The 12,396-nt window shown below is 35.6% G+C and overlaps 2 protein-coding genes across 2 annotated transcripts in view; one reads left to right on the top strand and one right to left on the bottom strand.

Moving 5' to 3' along the window:
* The window catches only part of LOC106667107 (pickpocket protein 28-like), a 26,570-nt gene extending 20,089 nt beyond the window's left edge, over window positions 1-6,481 (bottom strand). Inside the window, exon 1 of the mRNA XM_024225324.1 lies at window positions 6,397-6,481. Within this exon, the coding sequence (XP_024081092.1) occupies window positions 6,397-6,434 (38 nt within the window). The 5' untranslated portion in view covers window positions 6,435-6,481. The remainder of the gene's footprint in view (window positions 1-6,396) is intronic.
* On the top strand, window positions 5,215-12,396 carry LOC106667131 (solute carrier family 35 member F6). The gene is made up of 8 exons (XM_014394858.2): window positions 5,215-5,398; window positions 5,462-5,609; window positions 8,369-8,516; window positions 9,244-9,417; window positions 9,483-9,593; window positions 9,656-9,814; window positions 11,694-11,848; window positions 11,913-12,396. The coding sequence occupies exons 1-8, from the start codon at window positions 5,322-5,324 to the stop codon at window positions 12,024-12,026; spliced, it is 1,086 nt and encodes a 361-aa protein (XP_014250344.2). The 5' UTR covers window positions 5,215-5,321; the 3' UTR covers window positions 12,027-12,396.

Below are 12,396 nucleotides of genomic sequence, written 5' to 3'. Positions count from 1 at the left end.
AACTTATGGAATCAAATTGCAGCAGCGACAGTCAACGACCTGATACTTCTAAGAAGAAGGATTGAGTCTATTGCACTGAACTTAGGAACTAGGAAGCCAGAAGGCTGCAGTGCTTGGGGAGTGCAAATCCCGCTTTCTAGTATCCTTTTTCACCATAACATACCATACGATTCGAATTCGATTTCGAAACACAACACTGAAGATGACAACGCTAGGTAAAAGATAAAGTTCCCGGGTTCGAATACAGCGGCCTTGTATTCAAACCGGACTTACCAAAATATGTTTTTTTTAAACATGGGCACCTCGAGGGTCAATTTAAAAAAAAGAATCTTTAGACCTGTCGTCACTGCTTCTAAAGAGATGTAAACTGTAAACAATGTAACGTCTATAACCATTTTCTTCTTCTTCTTCTTATTATTATTATTTATTTATTATTTTTTTATAGGGTTCGCAACAGCAAAGGTTATATCAACCCTCGGGGTGCCGGTGTTTTTGAAAAGAGCCTCCATGTCGGGTTCGAATGCAGGGCCGCTGGATTCGAACTCGGGACCTTTACCTTACGATGATGAGCGCCGTGTCAACGCCTAAACCGTTGCGGCCACCGACGCCCCTCACCATTTCCTTATTGGTACAGTTTTGGTTCTTAAGTTTAATTATTCGGAGTGGAAACGCTTTCCTGTGACGGAAATTATTCCATGGGGGATTCCATTTTAAATTTTTAACAAATATAGATCTTCAGGTCAGTATAATTCGGTGTATAACATTTTTCTTTTGTTGAACTGCTCGATATCCTGTTCCTAACCGAGGATGGCGTGAAGCAGAAACACGTTTAAGTAAAACGTACACCAGACAGAGTAGATGGACCTTGTAAAGTGGATATCAATAATTTCAATATGTTTTCACCGTCTCGTAGATTATCAAATTTTCTTTTGACCTAAATCTCCGATCTGCAATTTTGATTGTTTTAGTGTTGGGCGAATTTGTAATATTGCAATTTTCAGGTTGTGAGAAGTAAAATGGAAAGAATATAGTATATAGGTATGTAAGCATTTTATGAGTCAAGGAAAAAGTGTTCTGGTGCTGAATGAACGAATGAATGAATCATTCTTTAAAAACGCTTCGTCGCACCACTTATTTGCGTTTTCTGCAACTGCGCGTCTAACAATTGATTTAGGTGAAGAAAAAAATGTTACATAAAATTTATCGATCATCATTTTTCAAAGAGATTTTTAAGTTTATTGGACGAATTTTTCGCGCGTATTTAAAAATACTAACGTGAATATCAACCAGGACAGTTGTGTAAATTTGAAAAATATGTCTTCAATCATCCAGTCCGAAAATCATAGTTGATTTTGAATTGATTTTGAAAATGAAACTTATCGCATATCGTAAAAAATCAAAATTACCAGGAACGTATTAATTAGTTTTTTAAAAAAGATTAATTGATATCGTGTTGAAAGTGGAAATCCCCTGCGAGGCATTCAAAAGCGAGAGTCCGATAATATCGAGGACCCTCGAGGCGAACGTGGAATTATTAAATAATATAGGGTTGTATTTGATAATTTGAAAAGGGTGAAAAACAACAGAACAGTTTCTTACTCAAATAAACAATTGAATGAGTTAACTCTTCCGATATGTTCATTCGAGCTATTAAGAAGAAATAAAACCAGTTCAACAATCAATTAGCGAATTGTTTATAACAATTTATTGGAATTTATTAGCGTGGTCATTTATTCGCGTGAAATGAAGGCGCTGTGTTTATAACCCCGCCCCAAGGAATATCGAGAACTCAGGGGTAAGTGTGTGGCGTCTTGAGAGGAAAAGTAAGTTATTAGCGAGAATGGAGTGGGTTCAACCACGCCCCGAGGAATATCGAGCACTCTGGGTTGAGTGTGTGACGTCTTGAGAGGAAAAGTAAGTTATTAGAGAGAATGGAATGGGTTCAACCACGCCTCGAGGAATATCGAGCACTCTGGGATGAGTGTGTGACGTCTTGAGAGGAAAAGTAAGTTATTAGGGAGAATGGAGTGGGTTCAACCACGCCCCGAGGAATATCGAGCACTCTGGGTTGAGTGTGTGACGGAGGAAAAGTAAGTTATTAGCGAGAATGGAGTGGGTTCAACCATGCCTCGAGGAATATCGAGCACTCTGGGATGAGTGTGTGGCGTCTTGAGAGGAAAAGTAAGTTATTAGAGAGAATGGAATGGGTTCAGTTCACGACCCGATTTCTGCTTCTTCTATTCTCGTCTGCAACCCTTCTTCGTACTATGGTCTATACGACGCCGCGTCAATCGACGCTTCGTCACCGAGGTATGAAGTGGGCGAGACACCTGGTGGTTAGCAATATGGAAGTACGGTACAAAAGAGTCCTCTCGATAGATAGATAAATCTCTAACACTCCTTCCGGAACTTGTAATTTTTTTCCTTTTTGTCAAGCCAAGAATACCTTTATTCAAGACATGGATACACCGGTAACAGTATCTTATACGTCTTCAGGCAAACGTCATTCGTATAAAAGCAGATATGTTGATGGCTACTGCAGACACGGTGCATGCAAATCAAATTGACAGATTTCATTGTACCCATAATAACATATATGCATAGGAGTAAGGTACAATTTTTTTCTCTCGATGTTGTACCTAGGAGTGATGGCATCAAGAGGCATGCTGATTAGATGGCATTCTTTCAAAGTGCACTTGTCCTACCATGCGTTTAGGTGCAGCTGATCTCACTTCTTCTTAGATGAAGATTTTTAGAGGTTACATCTCTATAGAGTTCACGTGATTCTCAAAAAGACCTTTCTTGAGTATCACTTTGGTCAACAGTATCTTTGATGAAGGCTATTAGTGCAAAAGCGAATGTATTGATGGCTACAGCAGGCTCAGTGCATGCCAATCAAATTGACAGGTTTTAATATGCACATTACATGTTTGCATAGGAGTAAGTACCAAAATTTGGCATCTTTTTGCGAAATTATAACCAAACTTATGGTACCCTTTGAACGAACTATGTAAGTATTAGTAGTTTGGCGATATGGGATTGGATGCAACTGATTTTGCTTCTCTCTTGTGGTCTCAGGTGAAGATGTGAAGATGTCCAGAGGGGCTCTTGTGATAGTCAGGTATTCATGCAGGTACTACTTAGGGCCCTTTCTTCTTCTGATTGCAGAGTTTTCCTCACGACTTCTATTTGGTCAACAGATCTGTGACGTCTTTCTATAAATGCCAATAGTGCAAAAGCGAATGTGTGCTAATCAAATTGACAGGTTTTAATGTGCACACAATAGCATGTTTGTATGGGAGTAAGGTACCAAAATTTGACATTTCGTTGAGAAATATCCCTAAAACTCATGGTATCCTTTTGAACGTACTCTGTAAGTCCATTATGTTTAGTGGTCAGATTGACCAAATTACTTCTTTCAATTAATTACACTTTTTTATGTAAGGTCTTGGTTGAAATGAAAAAGTTAGTGTCACGAGCGGGATGGTGAGTTGGTGTCCGAGTTGATCGAAGTCACAATAGTTCAAGTGGTTAGAGCAGCCGCGTATTTAGCCGAAGGTCGTGGGTTCGAATCCCGCTCGTGACACTAACTTTTTCATTTCAACCAAGACCTTACATAAAAAAGTGTAATTAATTTAAAGAAGTAATTTGGTCAATTTGACCACTAAACATAATGGACTTACAGAGTACGTTCAAAAGGATACCATGAGTTTTAGGGATATTTCTCAACGAAATGTCAAATTTAGTAAAATGAAGTATAATTTCACTAACACCTCTCCGTGACATTTCATTTGTCGCCGAGAATCGAATAGATTACATGACATTTGAAAAATGGTAAAAAGGAGGGAAAATTCAAAAGGTTGTAGTAGATGGGGAGTTGGTGTCCGAGTGGGTCGAAGTCACGACAGCTCAAGTGGTTAGAGCAGCAGCGTATTTAGCCGAAGGTCGTGTGTTCGAATCCCGCTCGTGACACTAACTTTGTCATTTCAACCAAGACCTTACATAAAAAGTACTCTGTAAGTTTTAGTAGTTTTGCAAAATCGGATTAGCTTATATGCAACTGATTTTGCTTCTCTCTAGGTGAAGATGTGAACATGTCCTTGTGATAGGTCTTCATATAGGTACTTCTTAGGACTGGTACTACTTCTGGCTGCGGAGTTTTCCTCACCACTTCTCTTATTTGGTCAACAGTATCCCTAACGCCTTCTAAGGAATGTCATTAGAGGAAAATCGGATGTATTGATGGCTTGGTGCATGCCAGTCAAATTGACAGGTTTTAATATGCACATAATAACTTTTGCATGAGAGTAAGGTACCAAAATTTGGCATTTCTTTGGGGAATTACAACTAAAACTTATGGTATCCTTTTGAACGTGCTCTGTATGATCAATTAATCTTTTTATGTAAGACATTGGTTGAAATGAAAAAGTGTCACGAGCGGTACTCTGTAAGGTTTAGTAGTTTGGCAAGATGGGATTGGCTTAAATGCAGCTGATTTTGCTTTTATCTAGGTGACGATGTGAGCAACTCCAGAGGGGCTCTTGTAATAGGTCTTCATGCAGGTACTACTTAGAACTCATTCTACTTTCGACTGTAGTTCTCCTCACCACTTCTCTTATTTGGTCAACAGTATCCTTACCGTCTTCTAAGGAATGTCATTAGAGGAAAATCGGATGTATTGATGGCTCGGTGCGTGCCAGTCAAATTGACAGTTTTTAATATGTACATAATAACTTTTGCATGAGAGTAAGGTACCAAAATTTGGCATTTCTTTGGGAAATTACAACTAAAACTTATGGTATCTTTTTGAACGTAACCTGTAAAGTTTAGTAGTTTGGCGGCATGGGATATGCAACTGATTTTGCTTCTCTCTAGGAGAAGAGGTGAACATTTTCACTTTTCTGAGGGACTCTTGTGATGGTCAGGTATTCATGCAGGTACTAGTTAGGACTCATTCTACTTCTGACTGTAGTTTTCCTCACCACTTCTTCTAGTTGGCCAACAGTAACTTTGACGTCTTCTAACAAAAGAAATGTCATTAGAGGAAAAGTGGATGTGTTGATGGTTCTGTCAGGCTCCGTGCCTATCCATTTTGTTGATGTGCCCAACAACTGCCTCAATTCAACTCGACTTCAGTTTGAATTGGGGCGCCAGTGCGTTCTGTTGTGAATGGAGATGGCTGGTTCTGGTGGGGGATGGTGAAGTAATCAATGATAAGACCAATTATGACTTCTGAGTTCTGACTAAGACGTCTGACATACTCCTTTGTTGCTGTTCTGCACAGTCATCTTACAGTCGTCGTCGGACTTGTCAGGAGCGAAATGGCTTGGACCAAGTACCAAATCGGCCTCGCCGTCCTCATGGTTTTCACCGGGTCGATCAACACCCTGACCACAAAGTGATTCTCAGCAATATCCATGTTATAATTAACGTGCTAAACAGTTTTTTTCTTCGTCTGCAGATGGGCCGACCATTTGAAAGCTGCTGGGTCCGACGGGAAGACGAGGGATTTCGACCATCCCTTTGTCCAAGCCTGCTGCATGTTCTTCGGAGAGATGCTCTGTTTCCTCGTCTTCAAATCAGTCTACTCATACCATCGTAAAAGAGGGGTAAGGATTTAATTTATTATCCATCTCCTCACTACTTTGTCGTAGATTCCAAAAAATAAAAGTCGAAAAACATATTTATTATATGATTTCATGGAGAACAAAAGGCTGAAGTTTAACAGTCCATTCTTTGATTAGGTAATTCACTAATATTTCAAGTGATAGAAAGTTGACTTAAAAACAGATCTATCTGAATGACTGATTTTTTGTCGAAAGCTATTTATTGACTATACATTCTGCAAAATATTAATTATTCAAATTAGGAACTTGTCGATGTTGCAAGCTATCATTTGTTATATAATTTGGTCTGCCTATTCTTACTGTTTTGGTTGGTCAGATAAACGTCACTGTCATCAGTGGTTGGTCTGTAAGCATTATTATCTTTACGACCTGTTTGCACAAACACAGTTTTACCACTGAATATGTCAAAATCCTGACGTACTAAAACCGCAAGTACAGTCCAGAATGACCAGACAGATCCGTTACCCCACAGACCTCAAGAATAAAATGTTAAATATGAGAGAAATCATATTTTTCTCATTTTGTCAGTCGTGATTGAGTTATCAATCCTGATAAAATAGATCACATTTCACCTGGTTTAATTTCTTTGAGATAACTCACATTCTGATAAAAAGCGGCAAGATTGGTGCATAATTTAATTAAAATTTTGTTTACATAGTGTTTTTTTGTTTAGTGGGGTTTTCTGTTTGTGGGTTTTTGTTTGTATAAATTTTCTCCACAATCGCTGATATTTTTGTTTTTAAAAATCACACAGTTCAAATCTACTGACCTGCCAAAGGATGTTATAGCGACCCGGAGCGCATTCATTGTTATATTTTTCTCATTTATGAAATGTAAATTGTTTTTGTAAAAATAAATTTATCTACCATCATTACTTTTATAAATACACTGGGAGCAAAAAAGTGGCCACTCTTAATATTTTTAATTATCCATTAGAAAATCCTCCATTCATTATCTTACAACAATATTTGGTCAATTTTAAAGGTTTAGAAGTAAATAAAACCCAGATAAAATCAACAACTTGTGTTTACAAGTGGATTTTGTAAATAAATCTTGAATTAGTCAATCTCTTCTTTGTTCGTTTTTCTATAAAGCTTCTTTCTTACGTTCAAGTGGTTTGATATTTGTAGGTAGTACCACTTTTAAGTTTCAAATTTGTTTGAGTGATGGTTTTAAGTGATACAGAATTCGGCTAGAATAATAATATTATTGGAAGATGGAAGAAGTCAAGTGTATGTGGCCAGGGTGGTTAACATTCCGAGAACAATTATTCAGAAATCGTGAGATGCAGTCTGGTGAGATGTAGGTTGCAAAAAAACATTTTCTTTTTCATGTCAAAGTTTCGGAAAAAAAAAAATCGTTCCAATAAAGATCGAAACGGCACGATAAAGAAAATATTTTTCTGAAACCTACAACTCACCAGACCGCATTTCACGATTTCTGAATAATCATCGACAAATGGTAACTAATCACCACACATTCTGAGAACAACGGTCTGAAAGGTCTTCCTTTGATACCAAGATACTGCAGGCCAAGAAGGCAAGGATCAGGTCTCTATCGTGTCACATCACCTATCGTTTTATTGTTTCGAATGTACTCTGTAATTGACATTCTTCCGCTGTTGAGATCAAGCAACTGCTTCAATAAGTTAGAAAGTTAATGTCAGGTTACGCACTGTAAGGCGAATACTTTCAGAAGCTGGATTACATGTGAGAAGACCTGCCACTAGTTTCACTCCGGAGTGAAGTGGTTTTATGGTTTGGGCAGGCATTTCTTTGAATGGTCAAAAAAACTTTATCTTCATCAAGAGTTCCCTCACAGCTGCGTGGTACACTGAATATGTGTTATCAGAAAATTTGTTCCTTATGTGCCACTAATTGGTGACGGTTTGATTTTTATGCATGACTATGGAAGGCAAGTAGCTAGGATCGCTGGTGACTACTTGGAACGGGTTCCAATTCAATGTTTGGAGTGGCCAGCATGTAGTCCCGACTTAAACCCTATCGAACACCTTTGAGGTGAATTACCAAAGGGGGTAAAATCTTCCAGTGATGCCAGAGAATCTGCAGAAATTAAGAATGGCACTTTTGGAGTATGAAAATATTCCACAGCACTACATTCAACACATCATAAAATCAATGCCATGTCAAATGCAAGCAGTGATTTATACTAGAGGAGGAAGAGGAGGAAATACTTTGTATTAAATTTTTCCTTGGCGCCATGCATAGGAATACACCTTATATGAGAATCATGCTTAAGCAGCGAATATCTGGGTCCCCAGTTCCGATTTTTTGATAAATCAGGGTTGTTTAATTGTAATAATGCTTTATTGTTTCCATAGCAACATTTTTGGTAAAATTGTTTTATTCAGTTTAATTTTTTATTTAGCTATATCTTATTTTTTAAATATCTAGTAAATAAGAAAAAAAATAAAAATTAATTTAACAATTGCAAGTATTTACAAAAAAAAAAAACCACCATTTGAATTTAAAAAATAAATATTGTGATGAGAGTAATTTTGATAAAATATAAAAAAGTGTAAATTTGATAAACACGATTCTTTTGAAATTGAACAGGTCTTTTTGAAGTAGAAATATTATAAAAAAAGTTATCTTGTAACAGTCCTTGTCACACGTTTTTTAAAATCTTAGTTATTTTGTGTACATAATTAATCACATTCATTCATTGTTGAATTGTAAGTCACAATTTTGTTAATAAGTATTTTTTTCCATGAAATTTAGACCGTTGATGAAAACGAGCTTGTAAAAGGAAACCAGGAGTTCAACCCTTTCCTCTTTTTTCCCGCCTCGATGTGTGACATGATCGGGACGTCGATGATGTACATCGGTCTCAATCTCACCAGTCCCAGCTCGTTCCAAATGTTAAGAGGCAAGAATCAGAAGTTATCAAATAATAATACTGATTACTGATATCGATCAATTTTCTAAAATTCGAGTACAATACTAATTTTTATGAATATACTGATAAAATATTATTGATGGTAAAAATGCATTGAGTGGCACTTCGCCTTTGACAAAAACTGAAGATTATAAATATAAAAAAAATTACAATTTAATAATTTTTAAGTTCATTATATGTAAATTAAATGATTTTGTGTAATGATGAGTCGCTCTTTATTTTCAAATATAGTAAACAAACAGAGTAAACAATTTCTAACAGCTTGCAGTGCCAATCTTTCTTTTTTCCTTAATAAAGAAATTTTCAAAGATATGTTAATTTTTGAATTTATTTGCTTATGCCAGATCCAGATAAATTTTACTCATAGCACATAGATAAATTTCAAGAGAAAAGGAAAGAATTACTGATTGAACTAATAATTAAAATAATTACAAGTTTACTCATAATTTCCCTCTGAACAATTACATTAATTTATCATTGTTTCTAATATTTGCCACTTGTGCCATTAATTTTTCAGTATATTTATAAAATTTTATTATTGTTTTATTACTATTACTATTACTATTTGTTTATAGAGACATAAAATAATTGTAACACATTTTTGTGAAGAAAAGTTTGAAAGAAATGCTTTTCATTGGATGTTTTTGGCTATTCATAATTAAAAAAGCAGATGTAACATTTTAATTTTTCATTCCAGGTTCTGTGATTGTATTCGTTGCACTTTTATCAAAGTTCTTTCTTCATAGAACAGTGGGCCTCAAGAAATGGATAGGAATCATTTTAGTTATAATCGGTCTTTGCGTTGTCGGCGTTTCCGATTTTCTTCTCTCCTCAGGTTCCTCTAAGGAAAGCACGACTAACATGATAATCGGTATGGGGCAAATTGCTCATTGCAAGAGTAAAGAATAAATTTTAAATGCTGTTATTTAATTTCAGGTGATCTAATTATAGTCGTAGCGCAAGTCATCACTGCGAGTCAGATGGTGTATGAGGAAAAATTTGTCTCCACAAGAGACATACCTCCTTTGCAAGCAGTCGGCTGGGAAGGTAAAAAGATAATTTAATTTTTTTTTAACAATGAGTATGTTTAAATGTTTGTTTTTTGGTAGGTATTTGGGGATTTCTTGTTTTGGGAATTTTACAAGTCCCATTTTACTATATAAAAGTGCCAAAGCCTTTCCAAAACAACTCAAACGGATCACTTGAGGATTTTATTGATGCGATGGTTCAGTGCTGGAATGAAAAGTTGCTGATTGTCTCCTTAATAGGTAAGAATAACGACAAGCAATAAATGTGTAGTGGTTAGTGACCGTTAGTCTATGATTATTCGGAAATCGTGAAATGCAATTTTTTTTGCATTGTATAAATTCACTTTTTTCCACATCCTATATGTATTTGTTAAATTTGAACAATTTTTGTAAATCCTAGGCCCTGAAGATGATCTCGATAAAGATCGAAATGTTGGCACGATAAAGAAAATGTTTTTATGAAACCTAGGTCACACCAGACCGCATCTCATGATTTCCGAATAATCACAATCAATAAAATTGTCCTGCGAGTCGGTTAACACATGTCGAACTGACATTGGGTCATTTACTGGGTCGTTCCTCACTGAACATGGCGCAAAGCTGAAATATGTTTGAGCAACATCAAAACCCTCGAGTGTAAATGGACACAGTAAACAATCTATGCTGGTTCAACAGTGAGGTATTGTAAATTTTGAAAAAAAAAAAAAGAAATAAGTTCGATTTTTGCAAAGCTTTACCATGTTTACTACAAATGTATAAGAAAAAAAATGGTTTCAAATTTCTAAAATGAAAAACAAAAGGTAAGATATTAAAAAAATAAAAAGAAAGTTGTTTATTATTTAGAAGATAACACTTTTTTTTTTTTTTTTTTTTTTTTAAACAAATGCTAGCTGGATAAGATATAACATGCTATGCTGATTAAAAACTTTTTGAAGACTTTTGTATTTTTAATTTTTTTTTTTCACAAGGGTATTTCAACTAGAGGTTAATGAACCCCCGGGGTGCCGATGTTTTTTGGGGAAAAACATTTGTAGGTATGTTAGATTTGAACCCAGGACCTTTACCTTACAGTGATGACCACTGTGTCTACGTATAAACCATTGCGAGCACTAATGCCCCTCATATTTAAGATTGTATTATTTTTATTTTAAGAATTATTTTTATGATAATTGACATTCTATTTAATTTGATTTGTTAGTCAAGAGTAGCTCAATAGCTAGGGTTCGAGACTTGCTTGTGACACTAATCTTTTATCTCAGCCACACATTACATAAAAATGTAAATTAATTTAAATAATTACTTTGGTCAAATAAGACTGACTAAAATACATATGGATTAATATACTAGTTAATGATGTAATTGCACTTTGCTACAGGTCCTCGTAGCCATTTCATAAGTTGCCGGGAATCGAATCCTAGGATATTTGAATATATGGCTAAAAGAGGGGAAATTTGAAAAAAAGTTGTAGGTTGAGATAATGAGTTGGGGGACCCACAGGATGGAAGTCATGATAGCTCAAGTGGTTAAAGCAGCGGTATATTGGGTCGAAGGTCGTGGGTTCAAGTCCCGCTCGTGACACTAACTTTTCATCTACCACACTTTACATAAAAATTATAAATCAATTTAAATTATTGCTTTTGTTGAATAGACTTGACTAAAATACATATGGATATTCTGTTTACTACTTATGATAAAACATTTATTACAATTAATTAAGGTTTTTAGTTGAGATAAAAAAGTCAATGGCACGAGCGGGATTCGAACCCACGATCTTCGGCTAGGTACGCCACTGCTCTACCACTTGAGCTGTCGTGACCTCGATCCACTNAATCCGATTACACGACATTTGAAAAATGGCAAAAAGGAGGGAAAATTCAAAAGGTGGGGTTGAGATGGGAAGTTAGTGTCTGAGGGGATTGAGGTCACGATAGCTCAAGTGGTAGAGCAGCGGCGTATCTAGCCGAAGATCGTAGGTCCCACTCGTGCCATTGACTTTTTTATCTCAACTAAAAACCTTAATTAATTGTAATGTATTAATTGGTCAAGCGGATAAATTTAATTATTGTTACAAACATATAAAATGAAATAAAACATATAGTTAATAAAAGTGAAATTGCAGGTACGATAATAAGTATTGCATTCTTTAATTTTGCTGGAATAAGTGTGACCAAGGAGATGTCCGCTACGACAAGAATGATTCTCGATTCTGTCAGGACGCTTTTCATTTGGGCTTTCTCATTGTCTACCAGATGGCAGTTATTCCATCCTTTGCAGGTACGACAATACAGACTTTTTCCGTTTTTCATCTTGTTTAAAATTGTATTCGTTTCACTTTTAGATCGTTGGGTTCATCCTCCTTCTTATCGGTATGGCAACATACAACGATCTCATCCCGTGTTCGAGAAGAAAGAAAGACGAAACTCTTGTCAACTCCCAAGACGAGTCAGCATAAATGGAAGGCGATACTCTTGCCAAGACAGCTTAATATTGTCATTGTGCTTAAATTCAAGTATTGTAAATACATACTCTTTATTTGTCAGTACATATAATTATTACCAGAAGAAAGATATTTTCTATGTGTAAAAAAGACTGAGTGATACAAGAAATTATTTCATTTATTTTTGTATATATAAGATTATTTTTTATATGTAATAGAAATTATTTTTGAAAAAAAAAAATATCCTTGTAATTTTACTTATTAACACAAAATTAGTTTGGCTAATAAGTGCATCATTGTGATCTGACTGGAAAATTGGATTTATTTTTTGTTGTGAGGTTCAAAAATTAAATATAGACACTAAATATTCATAAATATATATTTT

Source organism: Cimex lectularius, unplaced genomic scaffold (assembly GCF_000648675.2).
Source record: "Cimex lectularius strain Harlan isolate CLEC.00 unplaced genomic scaffold, Clec_2.1 scaffold97, whole genome shotgun sequence".
NCBI lineage: Eukaryota > Metazoa > Arthropoda > Insecta > Hemiptera > Cimicidae > Cimex > Cimex lectularius.
This window is presented reverse-complemented; position numbering and strand designations above follow the sequence as displayed.

Bases quoted from the DNA above. Each gene is read 5' to 3' on its own strand.
- LOC106667131 (XM_014394858.2), top strand. From the start codon at position 5,322: ATGGCTTGGACCAAGTACCAAATCGGCCTCGCCGTCCTCATGGTTTTC. The intron at 5,399-5,461 runs GTGATTCTCAGC...CTTCGTCTGCAG, and splicing joins ATCAACACCCTGACCACAAA to ATGGGCCGACCATTTGAAAG. The intron at 9,594-9,655 runs GTAAAAAGATAA...GTTTTTTGGTAG, and splicing joins GCAAGCAGTCGGCTGGGAAG to GTATTTGGGGATTTCTTGTT.